At 38.3% G+C, this 19,922-nt stretch overlaps 1 protein-coding gene across 4 annotated transcripts in view; it reads right to left on the reverse strand.

Annotated features, from left to right (window-relative positions):
• Positions 1-2,460: 2,460 nt before the first annotated feature.
• Positions 2,461-19,922, reverse strand: part of LOC116721538 (nuclear receptor coactivator 2-like) — a 54,272-nt gene continuing 36,810 nt past the window's right edge. For 3 of the 4 annotated variants that reach the window (XM_032565326.1, XM_032565327.1, XM_032565325.1), the window contains 16 exons: positions 19,563-19,664; positions 19,056-19,196; positions 18,777-18,924; positions 17,351-18,587; positions 14,644-14,863; positions 14,327-14,527; positions 14,021-14,200; positions 13,826-13,934; positions 13,582-13,744; positions 12,477-12,797; positions 10,470-10,547; positions 9,129-9,561; positions 7,902-8,139; positions 7,676-7,820; positions 7,407-7,481; positions 2,461-6,995 (listed from right to left, as the gene is read on the reverse strand). In XM_032565326.1, coding sequence (XP_032421217.1) covers positions 6,984-6,995; positions 7,407-7,481; positions 7,676-7,820; positions 7,902-8,139; positions 9,129-9,561; positions 10,470-10,547; positions 12,477-12,797; positions 13,582-13,744; positions 13,826-13,934; positions 14,021-14,200; positions 14,327-14,527; positions 14,644-14,863; positions 17,351-18,587; positions 18,777-18,924; positions 19,056-19,196; positions 19,563-19,664 — 3,803 coding nt within the window. In that variant the 3' untranslated portion in view covers positions 2,461-6,983. The remainder of the gene's footprint in view (positions 6,996-7,406; positions 7,482-7,675; positions 7,821-7,901; positions 8,140-9,128; positions 9,562-10,469; positions 10,548-12,476; positions 12,798-13,581; positions 13,745-13,825; positions 13,935-14,020; positions 14,201-14,326; positions 14,528-14,643; positions 14,864-17,350; positions 18,588-18,776; positions 18,925-19,055; positions 19,197-19,562; positions 19,665-19,922) is intronic. The other variant, XM_032565328.1, reaches the window with a different exon arrangement.

Raw genomic sequence — 19,922 nt, forward strand, 5'->3', positions numbered from 1 at the left:
TGCGCTTTAAAAACAGACGATTTAAAGTAACTTTCCTGTAACTCTACTTATGCGCTTCTTGCGGGTTCCCCCGTTTCCTCAGGATAATCCTTCATGTAAATTTCAAGTGGCTCAAACAGGATTCAGAACCACAATCAGCTGAAACAGGATCTCAAACTGAAGAAGTGGCTGTTTTTGTTTGCTAAAGTATTTTTGCTTATCTGTTATCTCCACTGTCACTGCCTGTTTTATTTTTTTTATTTTCTACATTGATACATTCTTTGAAAATGTTTCTATTTTATTCATGTCATCTTGAGACATAAATAAAGCATGTCTGATGAAACATGTTTTATTGTGGTTTTGTTCTCATACTTTTGTTGTATGTGGAAGTTGAGGGATTTAATTTTCCTTCTCAAAGATTGACTGAACATTTGTTTTCTTTGCCATCCGTTTCTAATGTTTTAAAAGGTTATGTTACTATGAAAGCTTCTGTGTTTCTGATCTATTTTAAAATTCTAGATGTTTTTGGAAACGCAAGTTTAATCTTTGCCCACAGAGGGCGCTGTTTTTATGACTTCAAGTTGAACTTCCCACCCAAATTTTGTGATTTTGTGAGTTACTCTATCATAGAAAGCTATATAATAACCAGCTACGACAAATGCATTCATCTCCAAACCCCTGCAAGAGACTACAAAATGACATAGCTTTACAAAGTGGTAGGAGACATATCACTTAAGCCCTACATGCTGGAAGATTAAAAAATTATCAATATGACACCATTTCTGAAATTAATTCAACAAGTTGAACAACCTTTAATAATGACCTTTAAGAAAAACCCAGAGTACCATCTACTTTGCAAATAGTTAACTGTCTAGTCAGGCAGACCATGTGGCAGAGCAAAACTTTCTTGCTTTTACAAATGATGTATTTAAGATGTCTTGAAGTTACTATATTTTGCTTTTCAGCAATGTTAAAAATTGAAGTTTTGGTGTTCATAATCACAGTTCCACTTTTGAATTTGTTTCAGTACAAATTCACACAAAGCAGTAAAAGTAATTGCAAATGTGGTAATTAAAACATCTGATCATTTATGACAAGGACCAAAAGAGATAAAAACATAAAAAGAAACATAAATATTAAAAATATATATATATCAGTGTCAATTCCTCAAATACATGAGTTACATAACTGCTAAAATATAACATTTTGCTACCACCCTTCTGCTAATTTGAATTTAATTTCTGATTTCAGTTGTGGAAAAGGAAGGAGAGTGGTAGGTCTTCATTTTTTTTATCTGCCTTTGGTTATCACTATCTGGAATAGAGAGCAAAGCCGAAGTCGGAAAGCCTCTGACGCAGGTATCCACTTGACTGGCGGCTGAACGCACCAATCAGCTCCGAGGTCTCTTCCAGGACGGGAAGTGACCTCCCATTCCAACTTCATAACCAGGAAGTCCTTCACTATCAGCCTCAATTCACAACTTTCATCACAATCCAAACACTGGAAGCACAAGGGGATTGTTACGGCACGGAGAGCTGACTGGATATCTGGACGCAGTTATGTAACTGCTGCAAAAGGAGCTGATTGCAGACACAATAGTCTCAGATATACTACTCAATACTTGCCATGCAGTGACCTTGAGCATGTCTGGTTGCAGTATTACAATGTCAAACTGAAATGATCACGTTGGTTTTGTGTGTCTGTGTTGGCGGCACACTATCTCTCTGACTGCCGGTACAACGTGTTCCCTCACACCAGTGACACCAAATCAACCAGTTTCTTCATTTTTTCTTTTTACTCATTGGATTGTGTGAAGATGGAAACCTGGGAGCTTTGGATTGAAAGGGCCACGCTGAGGACACTGGATATTTGGCTGGTTTCAAAATTCTGCTTGCAGCACAAAAAGATGCCTTGTGATATAACTGCTTCTCCTCACTTCTTCAATTTTCATTCCAAGATCCAAAATGAGGAACTGCTTAAGTTATTTACCTCTAGAATTTGGGTGCCGAGCCTTCATATTTGTAACAACTTTAGTGATGCACATTTAAAATAAAAATTCTAAATTGTTTTGAACCTACACTCTGACCTTTCCCAGATGCTCATATTTTTGGAAATTACTAACTTTTGGATCTCGGTGAAAATCAGAAACAAGTTTCTTTAGACACAGAGCTTACGTTTGGTTTGATCAGAGGGAAAATTAATTAAATAGATGAAATTGTAGAGTTCCTTAGCTGAAACACTCCAGTTTTGAAATGCAACTGGAGTGCAAATAAAAACGTTTTGAAATAGGAAAACCAAATTAAGTGTGTTAATGTTATTCCTAATATAACACCAATCAGTGAAAAAAGAAAAACATTTTCACTTTCTGTCACAACATGGATTTTAACACAAGTAGGACGGCGCCACCTGCTGGTGGATGATGGAAATTGCTTTCTAGTTGTAAGAAAATGTATTTATGCAGGCAATAAAACTCAGGGCAAATCAGGTCAATAAAAATAGTTTATTTACAGTGGCATCAATCAGAAATCAACCAGCAGCATTGGCAGAAGCAACATCAGAGTCGACAGTTTGCATAAAGTTGGTGAACAACTGGTGGGTAAAACCTCACACTAAATGAACAGTTTAAACTGGACTGTGCAGCTGCTGAGGCGTTTCAGTTCAACTTCACAGCAGAGACAATACTTCAAATAAGAGTTTTAAAAATACCAAATTTGAACATCAACACTCTGTAGCTTACTTATTATTTAGATTTACAGCATTTAATATCTTACAGTGGCCTCAGTCAAAAGGAGTTTGCAGCACATTGTGGTGCCTAACAAGAAAAACAAAAAAAACCACTGGAAATCTGCTTCATTTGCTTTACTGTGCTGTTAGTAATGTAGACCATGATCCTGAGACTAAGGAGTGGAGTGGAACGTTTTAATCAAATCTAACAAAATTTACTTATGTTAAAGTTTTAATGTAAATATTTGCAAATCAGAAGAAGAAAAACAGCACATTTCTGACTATTTAGTTCTTTGCAGTTTGAAAAGGCTTGAATTTTGGTTTGATTTCCTTGAAGTGAATCTACAAATGTTTTAATTTTCATTACTAAATAAATCTCTTGCAAATCAACAGGAATATAAAATCAAGTTGGCAGTTTAAGCCAGATGATATCTGTGAAGCGGTCCAACCGTGAGGTAAAGCGGTCAAAATCATCTAAACATAGCAAATGCTTGAACTGATGGAAATATTTTTAGCCGGTTCAAATATGTTTTGGGGATTGGCTTTGGCTGTTTTCCCAAAATGATTATTATTTTTTTTTATTATTTTTATTTTTTACAGCAGTAAACAGAGATTTGAAAAAAGTCACATTTTATATATACTCACTCTTCTCAATTTTTAAAACATCCTTTAAGGTTTAAAGTTTTAGTTTTGAAAAAAAATACATTAAATCTGTTGGTATAAGTAGAAAAACCTTGATGTTATGGAGTCTAAAATCAAGTCAAGTATATTTAAGTAGACTCAGCAGATAACTCATTGAATATCTGACTATAATGTTATCATAATTCATGGCCCACTGTAGTTTAATTAGCTTAAATGGCCATATCAAGGAGGGAAAAAAATAATAAAGTAAATTATCCTTTAAAACCAAAATCTTGTACTAATCAGGGAGTATTTCAGTACATGCAAACAATGTGATGAGAAACAGTTGGATTTGCTAACATAACAGATCTTAAGAGGTTTATCACAGCTTGTAAAGTCTCATTTTTTGTGAGAAAACCTAATATTCCTGCTTATAAACTGCATAAAGTGGAGCATCACCAAGTCAGTAGAGTTTGACACACCAGATACTCTTTAAAACCAAACAACTACACACCAAACAAAACAAAAAAAATCAAAAAGCTAAGGCATTACTCTATGCATATTTACATAAAATACAGTTGTATGCAATTGATAAAAATATACAAAATTATCCAGTATGTATTCTTGTCTCAGTTTAAATCAAGACAAACAGTTTACCTTCATATAAGACATCTGGAAAAAATGTACACGAATGTTCATCTTCACCGTAATCTCACTGAGTGTTTCAGAGATTCAGAACATTTCTATGGCCTACATTTAATCTCTGAGGTTTTTTATGTTATCATATGAGGATAAAGAACAAAGTAATAATAATTGTTGTACCAACAGGGAGACAAAACTAAATTCCAACTTTCTTTACAGTGTTCCAGTTTTCATTTCCCAGTTTTCCTCATGCTACAGAATGTTAAGCAGGGAATTCAAGAAAAACATGTTGAATTTAAACAATTTCATTCACAATTAAAAGCTTATTATGAAAAAGCACCTAATGAATAGCACCAAAACTAGCTGAGCTATTCCAGAAACGTTCCTGACTTTCAGTTTGAATTGTAGAGGCTCTTAGTCAAATAGTTAGAGGGAAAATTAAAATAAGTAAGTAAAACTTAAGTAAATTCTGAATCTTTAATGATTTACCTTCATTAAACAAGTATCTAAAGTAAGTATAAACAAAAAGTTAAAAAGATAAAATACAAAAACGTGTAAATCTGCTTTTAGAGTTAGATTATTCTAAACTAGAAAAGTCACACTACAAAGGAGTTTTGTTGCTTACTATGGGTAAAGGAGATCTAATTGCAAGTACAATTAAATTAAAGAAAAAATATAACATAGTTTTACTGCTACATGCTAGTAATTAGCTTGCTAACATTGTTGTCATGCCCTCCAGTGGCAGTTGAACACTAAAGATTTAAGATTCAATTTAAGATTAAAAGTTTGAAAGGATAAACAAAAAAAAAAAGGTGTCGCATCATCTACATTGGCATATTTAAAATAGCATATTATGCAGCAAATTTAACTGATTATGTGGAACATCGAGTTCCATCAGATCTTTGAAGGACGAATGTTACTTTTGGTTTGAATAGTGTGGGATTTACAGTGTTCAGCTGCAGAAATGTTACTTTTATCACAGTCTGTGTGTGAGTTTTCTGTATTTAGGGATAATCTGGGAATAAAAGTTTTCAGACACTTATACACTGAATTTATGACAAACTATATATGGCAATCAGTTTCACTTTCAGCTTCAAACATGCAACATCGGGAAGCTAATGAATCTTCATCAGCACAGACAAAGCATTTGCATAGTATTACATGAGATAAGTAATGTTGTCAATGATTTGTTCCATTATTTGAGTAGCAATGACAATCCTGGTAGTGATGTGTATGTATGAAATAGACGCAATGTGAGAGCTAATAATGCAGAGTTTTGACATGTCAAAAAACCATCAGTATTCAAGATTATCTATGTGAAAACTGTTAAATGCATAGAAAAGCAATGATGGAGCGTTATTTATCTAATGCAGTGTTCCTTAGCTGCTACTCTCTTCCACATGGAGGATACACTGTACTGGGGCACAAAACAAAAATAACTGCAACATGTAAAAGCTATTCCTCACTGAGGGATTGGACACAAATTTTGAAAAAAGTGTGGAGTTTTGTTGGTTGCACATGCATTTAAGTCACAATGACAGAAAAATAATTACTATACGTGGGCAAATTTGGTCAAAATGCAACAACAGTCAGAATAAAATGCAAGTTGTGACATTTTTCACCGCTACATGCTAACAATTAGCATATTAACAGTGCTATTTAGCTAAAGACTAGCACTCCCCATTACAGAACAACTGAGGCTTTTGTCTTTTGTTTGTTTTGAACTTCATAATAATACATCCACCAGGAAGTTTGTTTGAATAAAAAGAGACAATGTGCTTAATTTAACCTATGGCATATTTCTACTCTCTATCGATCATTTATGAAAATCCAAACTGCTGCTTCATGATACCACTTAAGGAAAAGGGGTGATAAAGATCTATGTACACTATTTATACACATTCACCTTTATTTGAAAAGTCATTAAATAGGGGATACATGTCCTATGTACTACAGCAGTTCAAATATATATTACTTTTAAAATTAACATCAATGAGTACCATTTCAAAAGATCTTAAAGATATAATTGATTTTCTTCCATACAAATAATCTAAAACATTTTTAAAACTATAAATAACTGTAAAATCTTTCATATAGTTTTCCTTTTACGTTCAGTCGGGCTCTAAAATAGAACCAGGAGTTAAAAAAAAAAATCTAAAGATTCATTTCATACATCTCTGCAGTGTGAAATTGTGACAGTTTGAGTTTCACATACATACACGCTAACACACACACATAGTAGTCAAGCAGAAACATTTCACCTCAGAGACTAAAGGATCAAACCTGGGAAAACTGTACCACCTCCTTACAGCAAACACCCACTGTAAGCAGCTCGTCTATAGAGGCATACACCCTGTGTGTCATTAAACTGACTACCTAAAAGCTTTTGTAGACACAGTTTATGTGCTGGTTTTACAGCAGTAATTCATGGAGTCAAAATATTCAGCAAGAAAATGTACATATATTTTTTTAAAAGATGCCACAAACCACATTCTGGAGACAAAAAGCTCCTTTTTGGGCTAATTCAGCCCCAAAAAGCCATTGGATGTTTTTGTTTATTGGTTGAATAAGTGCCACCTAACTTTCTTCATCATAAAGTTAGGTGATATCTGTTTAGCTGCGTGTTCAGCTCAGTAAATTACAATGGAGTCTCTTCATACTGTTGCAGAAAAAATGGAAGCTAAATGGAATATTTAAACCCAGAGATCATGACTAAAATGTGTTCCTGAACACAGAATCAGAAATATATTCTGTTGTAATGACTGTCCTACAGTTGTGTTTGCTGCCAGAGTGGTTCAGGTGACAGTTTTCATGGCATTTCAAACTGTGTTTGATTTAATGAAGAACTGGAACTGGACCAGTCTGAGTGAAGTTCAGAAGTTTTTACATTTTGTGTTTTGTCCTCTGAGATGAATGTAAGTATTTCCTTTAAAATCTTCACACTTCTCTGTGAGTTCAGTGAGTGTCTGTTTTAGCTGGGGCCCGTGTGTCATACCGCGTCCCAACTGAGGCCGTGGTCAGCAAAAATTCTACAAAAAACACAGAATCACACAGTGAAGAAAGATTAGTTACTGAATAATTAGAAATGCTATACAGTAATGCATTTTTTAAATATTTATTTAACTTTTTTTAATAGCATATTGCTAAGTAAAGGGAAAGTTTTACTTCCTAAGCACAAAGATTACAAAGTACAATGTTCTTATTACAAGATGACAATTTGTACCAAAAAATATTGTAGCAATATTTGAATGTCCCTCAAATATTGCTTCAATAAATTTCCACTGCAGCTTTAACGTTGCAGGAGTTTCATTTGTTTTTTTTATTTTGGAAATAATAAAAGGGAAACTTTGAGGGACACTTCTGCAAAAGAGCTTTTGTTTAGTACTACGTCTGCGTGTATTTTTTTTAGATTAAGAAAAGAATTGGAAAATAATACTCACAGAATTGACATTGCTCTCTTGGGTCAACATATCGATTCCTCCAAACTGTTCCAGCATCAGGCTGCTGTCGCCCACCTGCACCAACAGTGACATAAACAAACCAAGTTACATCTCCTCAGTTACTTATATGTAAAAAAAACAACACAGGTCAAAAATCAACACTTTTCCAGACTCAAATTCCCAGAGTTTTCATGGCTGGATAGATTTCATGCCCAACAAACTGCTGAAATATCGAAGCTTTTTAAATGTGAAACAGTGATTTTTGTCACCTGTTCGTTCATGGAACCCATCTGTCCCGCCACTGAATTCATGCTGCTGCTGCTGGCCATGGTGACTCCCAGGTTCATGTTGCTGCTGCTGTACATTCCACTGGATTGCGTCGAGTACTGAGACTGGGATTGCTGGGGGTACACACTGAGAGGAGCACAGAAAAGTGACGCAGAGCTTTAAGAAAGCTTGACTGTGATGTCGTTGACCCGGAGAAGCTGCTGCTACCTGTTGCTGGTGGAAATGTTTGCAGGCTGCGACCACCCGTTTAGGTCGGCGCTCGTCTGGTAGCTTGGCGGTCCGCCCTGGTTCGGAGCCTGGGGTTGGGTTTGCGTTTGGCCCTGGTTCTGCTGCAGCATGGGGCTCTGACCCTGCCCCATCCTGGGGGACAGCAGGGGGCTCTGCGGCGTGCCAGCCCCACATGGAAAGCATGACGCTGGGTCCTGGTGTTGCTGCTGACTCATTCCTACAAAAACAGAAAACAAAAGATGCAGGTGAGCTCAAGTTCAACATTAAAGCAACATATAAAAATACATTTTCAGTTCATGATTTATAGAAATTAAATAAATTGGAATATCTGACCAAAATACACAAAAGATTGTGACTGATTTAAATCGCTAGCATCCAAAGAGCAGATATGTGACAAAGTCACGTTTATTTATATAAAATGCTTTACATCATAAAAACTTCATACAGTCATCAATTATGAAAGAAGCAATAAACATTACATGTTGTCAAATATCATCAAACTCATGAAGCAAATGCACAACATATATGTTGATCAATGTTTCCATCTAATCAGGTGGGTTTTCAGTTCATATTTAAAAGAACTCGGTGTTTCGGCTGTTTTGCAGTTTTCTGGAAGTTTGTTCCAGACTTGTGGTCCGTAGAAGCTGAAAGCTGCTTCTCCATGTTTGGTTCTGGTTCTGGGGATGCAGAGCGGACCAAAACCAGAAGACCTGAGAGGTCTTGAAGGTTGCTATGACAACAGCACATCTTTAATGTATTGTGATGCTAAGCCTTTCAGAGATTTATAAACTACCAGCAGTGTTTTAAAAGTCTATTCTCTGAGCTCCAGGGAGCTCCGGAAGGACTTTAGGACTGCTGTGAGGTGCTCTATCTTCCACGTTTTAGTCAGAACGCCAGCAGCAGCATTCTGGATCAGCTGCAACTGGAGGATGATTTTTTTTTTTTTTTTTTTTAGGCAGACCTGTAAGGACACTTGAAGTAATCAATGTGACTAAAGATAATTAATTTTCTATGCCTGGAAATGTTCTTCCGGTGATAAAACACTGGTTTTACATGACTCTGAAGGTTAAGGTCAGAGTTCGTCACTATAGCCAGATTTCAGCCTGATTTCTAGTTTCTAGCTGCAGTAACTGAAGCTGTTTGACTCTAGATCACCACCACCAACTGAAACAACATCCTCCATAAAGCACATCATTAATCCAATACCTGAATTGCTGAACTGGAAGGCACTGTGCTGTGATGGTGGGCTCATTGTGCCGCTGTATTGCCCGCCTACATTTCCCATCATGCCCTGGCTTGCCAGGAGATGACTCGGGGAGAGAGGGGAGGAGAAGGGGCTGGAGGAGCCGGGATGAGGAGGAAGAGGAGGAGATGACAGCCCTGTACCGTAACCGGAGGCCGGGTAGGGGAACCGCTGCATGCTGCCCTGTGGCACCCGGGTGTTGGCACCCCCCATGGGCATCGGCGAGGGAGCAGCACCCCCGCTGGGCATGTTGGGCGGCAGGTTGATGCCCTGAGTCCGCATCATCATGGCACGCTGCTGATGCGCGTGGTGCTGCTGCTGCTGTTGCCGCTGACGCAAGTGGTTGCTGAGGTACTCGCGCTGACGCTGCGCCAGCATGTGGGCGTTGACAGGTCCCTGATGGAGCAAACACAGCCGGGTCATTTCTGGCACTACCATGAAACAGGAAGAGGACATAGTCTGCTAGGAAACACTGCACAGGAGGTTCACTGCAAAAACACTAAATCTTACCAAGTATTTTTGGTCTAGTGCAAATATCTCAGTACACTTGAAAGAAAACAAACCTAACTTACAAGTAACTTTTCAACCAGATATAGGAACTAGATTTTAGTCAGCGATTCTTTTATTTTGATGGAAATATACGAGTTCCACTGGCAGATTATTTTACTTGTAACACTGCAAAAATATTGTTATAAATGAAATAATCTGCCAGTGGAACTAATACTTTTTCATCATCAATAAGTAATTATAGATTTAAAACAAACTCCTATTTCTTCAGGAAAGTTACTAGTAAGTTAGTTTTGTCTTATTTCTGAGTGTACTCAGATATTTGCAGTGTTTACATTGTACAAGGCTGCACCATCAAAACACATGGACTTTTTTACATTTTGTCACCATAAAAAATGTACAAGTTATGTGAAAAAGCAACAAAAAGCAGTGCATTGCTGTTAAAAAGTTTTCTGATGGCTGGCATTCTTTTTACAAATAAAAATCAGAAAAGTTTGGTTTGTATTTCTATTCAGCCCAATCAATGTTTTATAAAACATGTGATAACAATTGTTGGAGGAAAGGGGTAATTGTGAACATCAATTTTTAAGTCTCGTCACAAATTATTTGTTGGATTTAGGTTTAGATTTTGACTGGAAAACTCTAACAAATGCATATTCCTCGATCTAAACCATTTTACTGGACCATTAATGTCCATGGCTGTGCCACGACAAAATGTGGAAATGTTTAAGAAATAAAAAGAAAATAAAAGTCACAGGGGAGCAGATGGTTAAGGTTTATGTATGCAAGCAGCTGACCTGGGTCGACACATTAGATCTTAGAGGTAGATTCATATTTCCAACTCCACCCATCTGGTTCATCACTGGCTGACGGTTCTACAGAAGACACAAAACCCAAAGCTTTAACAGAACCAAGACTTCATCAGACTCCTCTGTGTAGGGCTGTGAAGGGCAGAAACTTTCTACCATAGCTAGTAAAGTTTAACAGAAATCACAGTCATAGACCTCAAATGATGAAAAAATGAAGCCCATCAAATGTTGGTAACATAAATCTTCCTGTATGTTAAAATCATACAGGAAGATTTTTCCACTTGACCAAAAGCTAACGGGGATTTTTTGTTTTGGCTAGAAACAAGCTGTCAAAATTCTGCTTATGATTATTATCTTGCAATTTGGGTAACAATTACTTCAGTCACAATGATCAATAAATCAATTTAATATGCTCCAAATGTATCTATATATTTTTTTGCCTATTAAAATAATAATAAAAAAGTAAATGACACTATCTTTTGTCATAATCATACCAAGAGTGACGGTACGTGTTTTTCTTCAACTTTCCACCAGGTGGCAGCTTGTACCAATATCACATATGAACCTGAGTTAAACAGTAGTGAAGAGTCTTTCGTCAAAGACTCGGGTTCGTGAGTTATACAGTAATAAAAAGGCCAGATTGTGAATAATAAGTATGTATGGAGTTTGTGCAGAAGTTTGTTTATTGCAAAGTGTTTCAGGGACACTGTGCTGATTAAACAGGAAAGGTGAAACCTTTTTTTTTGTTTGTTTTTGTTTTTTTGCTGCAGTTTAAACCCAGTGAACCCCAACGACCTGCCTGTTTGCTTCGGTCAATCTTCTTTACTTAGAAAAATGGCTGCAGTTTCAGAATGAAGTTGAAGATTCCGCAATGACATGGTTTCAGATTAAATGGCAGCAAAGGTAAGCACTGGATTAAAAAGTGAAAACAATTCAGACTGGATTTTTAAAACGGTATTTGGAGTATAGAAGCAATAAATTAAATGACTAATAACTGCAGTAAAATATATAAATCTTCCCTTTTGAAATACTGAAAACAAAAATAAGAACAAAATGCCTTTTTTTAAATTACATTTAACTCTGATTCCAATTACACTCCAGCATGTTATGTGGCTCAGATTAATCATATTACACCACCACTGACCAGATCATTTTGTGCCACGTTTACTTCTTGACCTTTCAGATTTGCTCATTTAGCCACCAGTTAACATCGTGTGTGATGCATTCCAGAGTGTGATTAAATTTTTTTTGTAATAATCAAAATTAGTAAAGTCCCAGCAATAGTTCCTTTGTATACCGGACTGTGTTCAGCATGGAACCACAAAGTGAGATCCAGAGTAACAGTGTTCAGCACTGGTTTTCCTGATTGTACCAAATATCGGGCCACTTACAGTGGTTACAATAATTTAAATTAATTACATCTAAAACGTAATTAAAATGTTAACATATAAATAGCACCCCCATCCACTATTTTGTTTTACATGTTTTCAATGTTTGTCTTTACTTGCATATTGTAGAAAACATATTTATAGATATTCACATGTCTGCAGCATTCAATTTTAATCTAAAATAACAGTAGTATTAATATTCAGCAGTTCCCTTTAGGATGCTTAAGATGACCTCATAGTTAAACATTAAAAGCTACAATGTTTTCCTGCCATGTGGACATTTTTAAAATTAGTCGAATCCCTAAAATTACAAATTTTACTTAATTTAAAGCTAAAATATCAAAAAATTGCTTTTACACATATCATTTAAAAACAAATGTTTTAAATGCCAAAGCAGAAATATTTTGTACTAATCTGCCCACATTAAAATATATATATATATATATATATATATATATATATATATATATATATATATATATATATATATATATATATATATGTATGTATATATATATATATATATATATATATATATATATATATATATAGGCTGCTTTTATCAGACGCTTCAAAACTAAACAGAGGCGATAAAGGCGCCGCCTACCAGCTGGGCCTGGAGTCTGTGCTGTAGCTGGAGCCTCAGGTTGTTGGGCTGCGGCGGTACCATTGGATTGGGACCACCAGGTCTCATGCCAGAGGCCCGGGGTCCTGGGGAGCCCGGCATTCTCATCATGGGCGGGTAGCCTGCCGGGGCCATCCTTTGAGGCCCCATTTGACCCCCCATGGATGGGGCAGGGTACAAGCCATCAGGGGGCATGCCGCCATAACTGGGCTGCCCTCCATACTGCTGACTGTAGAGGGGAGGTTTCAGGCTGGAGGGAGAGTCCGACGGACCCAGGTACTGGTCCTGGTCTGAAAGAGGACCCTGCAGGGGGAGATGGAGGAGTTTTTTGTTTTTGTTGTACAACGCCTGGAAAAAGTACCAACATAGTTTGAGCTTTTCAAAATTTTGTGGCAACAAAGACCAATTTTATTAGGACTTAACGTCAGAGACAAACACAAACTGATGTGAAATTGTGAAGCAGATGAAAAAGTTTAGACAGAAACCTTTTAGACTTTATTGATCTTATTGTACTGTTTGATAACTAAGATCAGTTGGAATGTTTGTATGTTTGAAATTAAATTATATTTTGTAAAGTGCCTCAAGATGATATTTACTGTGAATTATGAATAAAACTCAATTGAATTGAAAAATTATGCACAATTTGAATGCAGTACAAATGCTCTTTAAATCTTTGTTTTTAATCATTACAATCATGAATTTCAGTGTTTTTGTTTAACATTTTTCTTGGATTTTCAAAACACAGCGGTGCATAACTGAGAAGTGGACAGGGAGAGACCAGTGGTTTTCCAGTAGTTTCAATTTTTTAACTATTAACAACAATTTAATTTTTTTTTTATAACTGTGGATTTGCTGTATGGAAGTATAGAATCCAAAGTTTGTTTATTTTAATGAAGAATGGTATAAATTCAAAAACATTTCATTTGATTGTTGGTTTATTCTCAATACGGGTGAAGTTTATTTGTCAAGAACAATACATAAACAATTATACATACTAAATCATGTAGCTCCAGAAATACATTCAGGATTTCTGGCTGTACCTAATAAGAAGGCGCTGTCTCTTTAAGGCAAACTGGACCAAGCTCACCTGTCCAGCCAGAGTGGGTATTCCCAGCATCTTATCTATCTCCTCCAGACCCTCATAGTCCTTCAGCACCGAACACAGCTGGTTCAGCAGAGCACCTTCATCCGTCTGTCCTTCAGAACCACAGCAACTAATCCCGTCCTCCTGACGGACGCCATACGGTGGCCTGCAAGGCAACTTCTCATCAGACTAAACTAAACCAAAACTGGTTCTTCCTTTATGCTTTAAGCTGGACTGAATGTCAAACCTGCTTTGGTTTCCATAGTGATCCATCATCATCATTCGGTCTGGCCATGGAGCCGTCTGATTGGGCGGAACCTGCTGCTGGTGGTAGGGCGGAGTTGCCATGTCTAACTCTAAAGTGGCAAACAAAGGAAAAATATCAACATCTGCACAAACTGAATGCCAGTTTGGGAGCATCTGATTGCTTGATTCTTCCCACCGTTGCCCATCATCTGCATGCTGACCAAAGCTCTGGAGACATTTGGACCAGTGCTTCTTGGAGGAAGTGCAGAATTCATGTTGGGTACCATTCGACCCACTCCATGGGCCATCATGGGTCCTGCACTGCCCCCTGTTGGAGCATGGGGACCCCAGGCCTGCTGCATGGAGCCTCGAAGGCCTGCGGAAAGAAAGAAGATTCCTATGATATCATTTAAGTTTTCACAATTAAGAGACACATTTTCCACTTTCCCAAAGCTTTGGGGAAGACAAAGTGTTTAGAAATTCACTGACTGTTCAGTCTGACCTGTGTTGGTTACTGCTGCCTGGTTCATGCTGGTGTGGGTTCCCATCATACCTTGCTGCTGCAAGGAATATGGCCCATTATTTCTGTGCTGAGGAGGGAAAGGCCTGGTGGGACTGGAGCCCATACTGCTGTCCAGAGACATGCTCCTGCCTGAAGGAGCCCCCTGACCGGCCTGGCCCGGCCTGACACCATTAAAGCTCGCTGCAATGACAAAATGTTTTCATTCCTATTAAAATTTTGGTAGAAGTGATTAGATTTAATCCATCTGATTTATTTTAAAGACCTGGACATATTGAAACATCCTGCTAAAGACGTACCTGCGGCTCCAATGGGAGGGAAGGCTCTGTGCTGGCTGGGGGAGCTGCTGCTGCTGGTGTCGTTCATCTGCAGGATGTCACTGATGATGGTCTGTTTGTCCACAGAGGAGCCAGCTGGCACAGCTGATGAAGAGGATGAAGAGGATGGAGGCTGACTGGGAAACAGCTGCTGCTGGCTGCTGTTTTGCAGGTCCTCCAGCAGGTCCTCCAGCTCAGATGCCTGGAAGCAGCCACAATTATAAGAGTAATTTATTACAGAAATGTATTTCTATGACATCCTCTCATATTCAAGACATTAATGAAAGTCCTGCTAAGCAAATTTTGTAATCAATCAAAATTGATTTGCACAACTAAACTGCAGAACATTGCCTTTTATCAGAGAAATTCACATTTTCACTGAGTCCTTTACAAGTATAAGTTTGGTTTTAATAAGATTTTAAACTAAAACTACTTCAGGAGAGCACCTGCAGAACCACCACAAAAATCTTTATATTCTAAAAGATTTTCTTATTTTATTTAAAAAAAAAGTATTGATGTAACAATTGGGCCTCCTGATTTTAAAATGCCTCTCCTTTAAAAAGTGTTTGATTTAAGTTCAGATTGTTTTATTACATTTAATCTAACATCATTTTATCATATTTTATTTCACTTTATTTAATTTCATTTCACTTTTAGTATAGTTTCTTTTTTTTTTTTTTTTACATTTTTCTTTATTTTCTATAACTTTATTTAAATGCATTAAAAATACATTTATTTTCTAAAATGTTTTTTTTTTCTTCTCCAAACTGATTTTAAGCAAAGAAGCATTAGTCAGATATGATGACAACTTTGACAGAAACGGAAACCCCACTCAACCCTCACCAGTAACACATCGTAACCCAACTCTTTACACACACACACACACCCACGCACACACAGAGTGGACAGATATGGTTTCCTAGGGCTGTTTGGCTGATGAATAGAGTGGGGAGCTAAAAATAAACTTCCAGCACTAATGAGGTCATGTGTGATGTACAGTAGGACACACAGAGGTTTGGGAAGCATTACATGTGAGGACGGCAAAATATTTAAAGGTTATATTTGAAATCATTGGTATAATGGTCGACAAAAGCATTGCATCTGCATCAATGCAATGAGACACAACATACCATGAGACAATATGATGAACACTCACTGATATGTTAAGAAATTGGGGATCTAACCACCTCTAATAAACACCTCCTCTTCCTTTTGAACTACACCTCCTATTACATTTTTAAAATGCTATATTTTACTCCATATATTATGTTTTTCTTTGGTCCAAAAACACCTAAACTGAGCAGTTCTGCAATATCATCAGCAGATCATTTTAAAACATACTTTCCTTGGACAGCAGGAGGCTGTGGTGGCCAACCTGACAGTGGCCTCCAGCGACTGTCCGTGTATGAAGTGTTTATGAAATGATTGAGTGCTCTTCTTGTCAAAATCCAGCAAAGCATGGCAGTGGTTGAAGTAAATTAATGTTAACATGTGGATGTCATAAATGCTTACAGCAGTTGATACAGATCAAAGATTGATTCGTTCTAATTCTTATAAAACTTAACTGCATGTCAGCTCCCAATTTTTCTTGTTTAGAAACAACAGTTCAAGAATTTGAAATCTTTAGGAAGAATAAATGATTTTGCTTTCTGCAATTTCCTTATAATTTCAATAATTTAAATGATATTTATCTAGTTTTAAAAAACTGCATGATATTAAACTATCCAAATTTATATTTAGGTAAGCTGATAAGTCATAATCGCAATAGATTTAATAACCACTTAACAAACCCCCTTCCTGGAAAAGCTCAAAAAGGCTTTCTTTTGTGGAGTTTGGGTATAGCTCTCTTCTTCTCTGGCTCCAACTTCCCCTTCGCCGGACGCACCACTGGTTGGGTGGTCAGACCCTTTGTTTGGAAACTGAATCTCTGCCATCTGCCTTTCACTCAGTGAACTGTCTTAACGTTTGCCAATCCACATGCTCTTTCCAAACAAAAAAAAAAGGGCAAACTCAATGAACTTTGCTTTACATGAAATCATCCATTTTCTGACTCTCTATGTGAATTTACTCCTGACTCCTGTCAGCTGCAAGTAAGACATTTATCAGTCAGAATCACTTTAAACAATCTCACTTTTAAAGACAAGGCAGGGCTGTTGATCTGGACTGGCGTTTGAAACCTGGTCTCTTTAATATTCTAGAGCAGCCAAATGAGCAGCCATCTAGTTTGAAGATGTTAAACCAAACAAAGTCCAAGTCTCAACTTAATAGGAATGGCCTCTTTGTCAACAGATTTCAATAAACTACAAAGGTATGTTAATTGGAGTAAAACCATTTCTTACTGCATCAATGGGAAAGACTGATGAGGGGTTAACCATAACCCTACCACTGAAAAGATGGTTTAACTGACGCAAGGTGTTTGCTAAGTTTGTCACATGTTGTTTCTACATCTTTTTTTCTTGTTTCAGTAAAATTAAATGACTGTGTAATAATTTGTGTAGATTTCTCACTTTAATACCTGATTATTGAGACATGATGAAGATGTGGAGTTTTTTTTTTCTTGTTTCTTTGCCAAGTTTCATCAAAATTATGAAAGCCATTCTTAATGAAAACTCTACCCAGATTAGTTAATAGGTAGACACCCTGTAGAATATGATTTTTTTCTCTCTGCATAAACTGCTTGAATTCTTACCTGTTCAGCCAAATTAAAACCTTCATCCTGTTTCTCCGTCTTAACGCAGGTCAGCTTGAGTCCGTCGCTTGGTTCCATTTTGATGGCTTTGTCGAGGATGCCATTATCATCCCTATCCAGAAGATAGCGAAGCAATGCATTGTCTTTCTTTCCCTGGCTCCCCGGCTCCTGTTTGGTGCAGAGTTCACTAAGAGCAGCCATGCTGTCTCCTGCGGCAGACTCTGGACCAATAGGATCTTTTCCCGTAGCCTCCGCCGTCAGCTTGGCCAGCTCCACAGGTGAGGTGCTGTTCTGCAGTAACCTGTGGAGAATTTTGTGTTTTTCCTTTAATGAGGTGGTTTGGTTGTTATGTCCGGCCCCCCCACACATCTGGTCCTTACAGTTCTGGTCATCTCCTATGGGACCTGGTGGTGAGGAAGGATCAGAGGGTTCTAACTTAGTGGTGAGGAGCTGCAGCAACTTGGTGTGGCCTTTGGTGGTCAGATGGTGGTTTGCAGCATCGGCAAGATCGCCAAGGTTTCCGTTTACTCCCAGGGTGTCAGGATCAACATCTTTCCCATCTGCCTGTGTACCGTCATGGGTGTGGGACGACAAAAACTCTTCCTGCTCTTCAAAAGTTCCAAACAAGTCAGTCTCTAAGCTGAGATTGCTCTTGCTAATTTGGCTACCAGGTTTGTTGCTGTGAAGATTACTCTGAAGAGCGGCTGGTTTTCTGTCAGGTGACTCTGGATGCTGTCCATCAGAGAGCCCTGGGGAAATCCTGGCGCCCTGGCTGAGAGCCTGCAGTGCACTGAGGGAGTTAAAACTTTGGTTGTTTCCTGTGGTGCTGCACACGGATGGAGGTGAGTGCAAACCAGCTGCAGGAGAGAAAGATCCAGGCGGATGTTGGAGAAGATGAGGGCTACTGCAGTTGCTGCTATTTGCGGCAGCGCTGGGACTCTGCCGATGACGAGGAGACAACATGGCACTCTGGACCCCTGAGCTGACGCTTGGACTTCCTTGGCCAGAAGGGCTGCCCAGCTTCAGAGTGTGACTGTTTCCCTGAGGCGTGATGGCCCTTCCTGGAACAGACCCAAAACCACGTCCAGGGGTGGTGGAGGCTCCGGCGGAGTGATGGCTGTTGCTGGTGACACTGGCATCAGGTGAGGGGAAGGACCCGCTCATACTCGTTGGGGTCATTGACTTGCCCGAGTCCTGACCACTGGGAATGTCTGTAGCCATGCCCCCCAGGTTTTCCCTGAAAAAAAGTTGAGAACTGGTTTGTACCATTTGAGTTCAAAGGAACTTTTTTCTATTGACTTTTTAATGTCCACAGTATTCCCAGATATGATTTTCAGTGGGTGTATGATACAGGACTGCAGTGGCTGACGGTTTTACTACCAGGTTTGTCTGTGAAAGAAGAGTAAAAGTCAGGAAATGGGGTTACCTCTGCAGGATGTGCATCGACATGTAGAGCTGCGGTTCATTGGTGCCTGGAGAACGGACCAGTTTGCTCTTTGTGTGAGCAGAAACTATGGTGCCGTCTGCCAGGGAGAATCTGTACAATGGGCTGAGGGCATGGCCGTTCTTCAATACTGCATACAGACAGAGAAAAAACAGGGTGTCAATTAAAGAAACCTGCTGTGATATTTGACTTTTCTGGATCTTTTAGATCCAAAAACTCACAAAATGTAATGTATATTTTGTGAGGAGACATTATGCCAACCTTCTTGCTGGTGTTTCTTGGCAAAGGAAATCTCCCCGTCACTCTGCAGGTGGAACTTCTGGATGCAGCGCCGGACCAGGTCTTCCCAGCCCGGTTTCATAGATGCCCGAAGCACACTGGTGTCCAGAGAGGTGATCTTACCTGAACAGATATACAAAGCAAATTGGCATCTAGAATTTTAAAGCTAAGAAAACAAGCCTTTAGCCTAACCCATCAAAGACTACAGTAGTCTTTAAAGCAAAGCATAAAATGCCTCTCAGGCTCCAGACAGGTCTAATCCAGTTCTATGAAGCTTTCTTAAAAAAAGGACCTTGGATACCTCAGACAAAATACTGTAGCTACAGATAGATAGATACACAAATTACATTTGTTTTCATAACCTTGGTTGTGAACACGGGGCATGTTGGTTTTGAGTGCCAAATGACTAATATTACGTTATGGAAATTGACTCGCACGGTGCAAAACTTTACAGTATTTTTACAGCCCAGTGTGTCAGCCAGGTCGTACCTTGAAGGTCCTGTCGTGTTGTGAAGCTCTCATACGCCGGCATCACAGGCCTCTCTTTGACAGGAACCCTTCTTGCCACACAGATGAGACACGACTGGAAATCTACATTTTTGAGGAACATATGTCAGTAATTCCATAACTATATATGGCAAAGGCCCTATCACAACACTGCAACACTGTTTGTGTGTGGCTGTCTCAGTTGGATAGAATTATTTTACCTCTGAGCCCTTTACAATTTTAGTATTTTCACAAATTAGAATACAACGCAAGCTATCTGTCTATAGCTCTACATTATTTGCATTAACAAAAATTAAAAACACCTCTGACCTAACAACCAACAGCCATCATTAACTTCCACCT

The sequence above is a fragment of the Xiphophorus hellerii genome, chromosome 6, assembly GCF_003331165.1.
Source record: "Xiphophorus hellerii strain 12219 chromosome 6, Xiphophorus_hellerii-4.1, whole genome shotgun sequence".
NCBI lineage: Eukaryota > Metazoa > Chordata > Actinopteri > Cyprinodontiformes > Poeciliidae > Xiphophorus > Xiphophorus hellerii.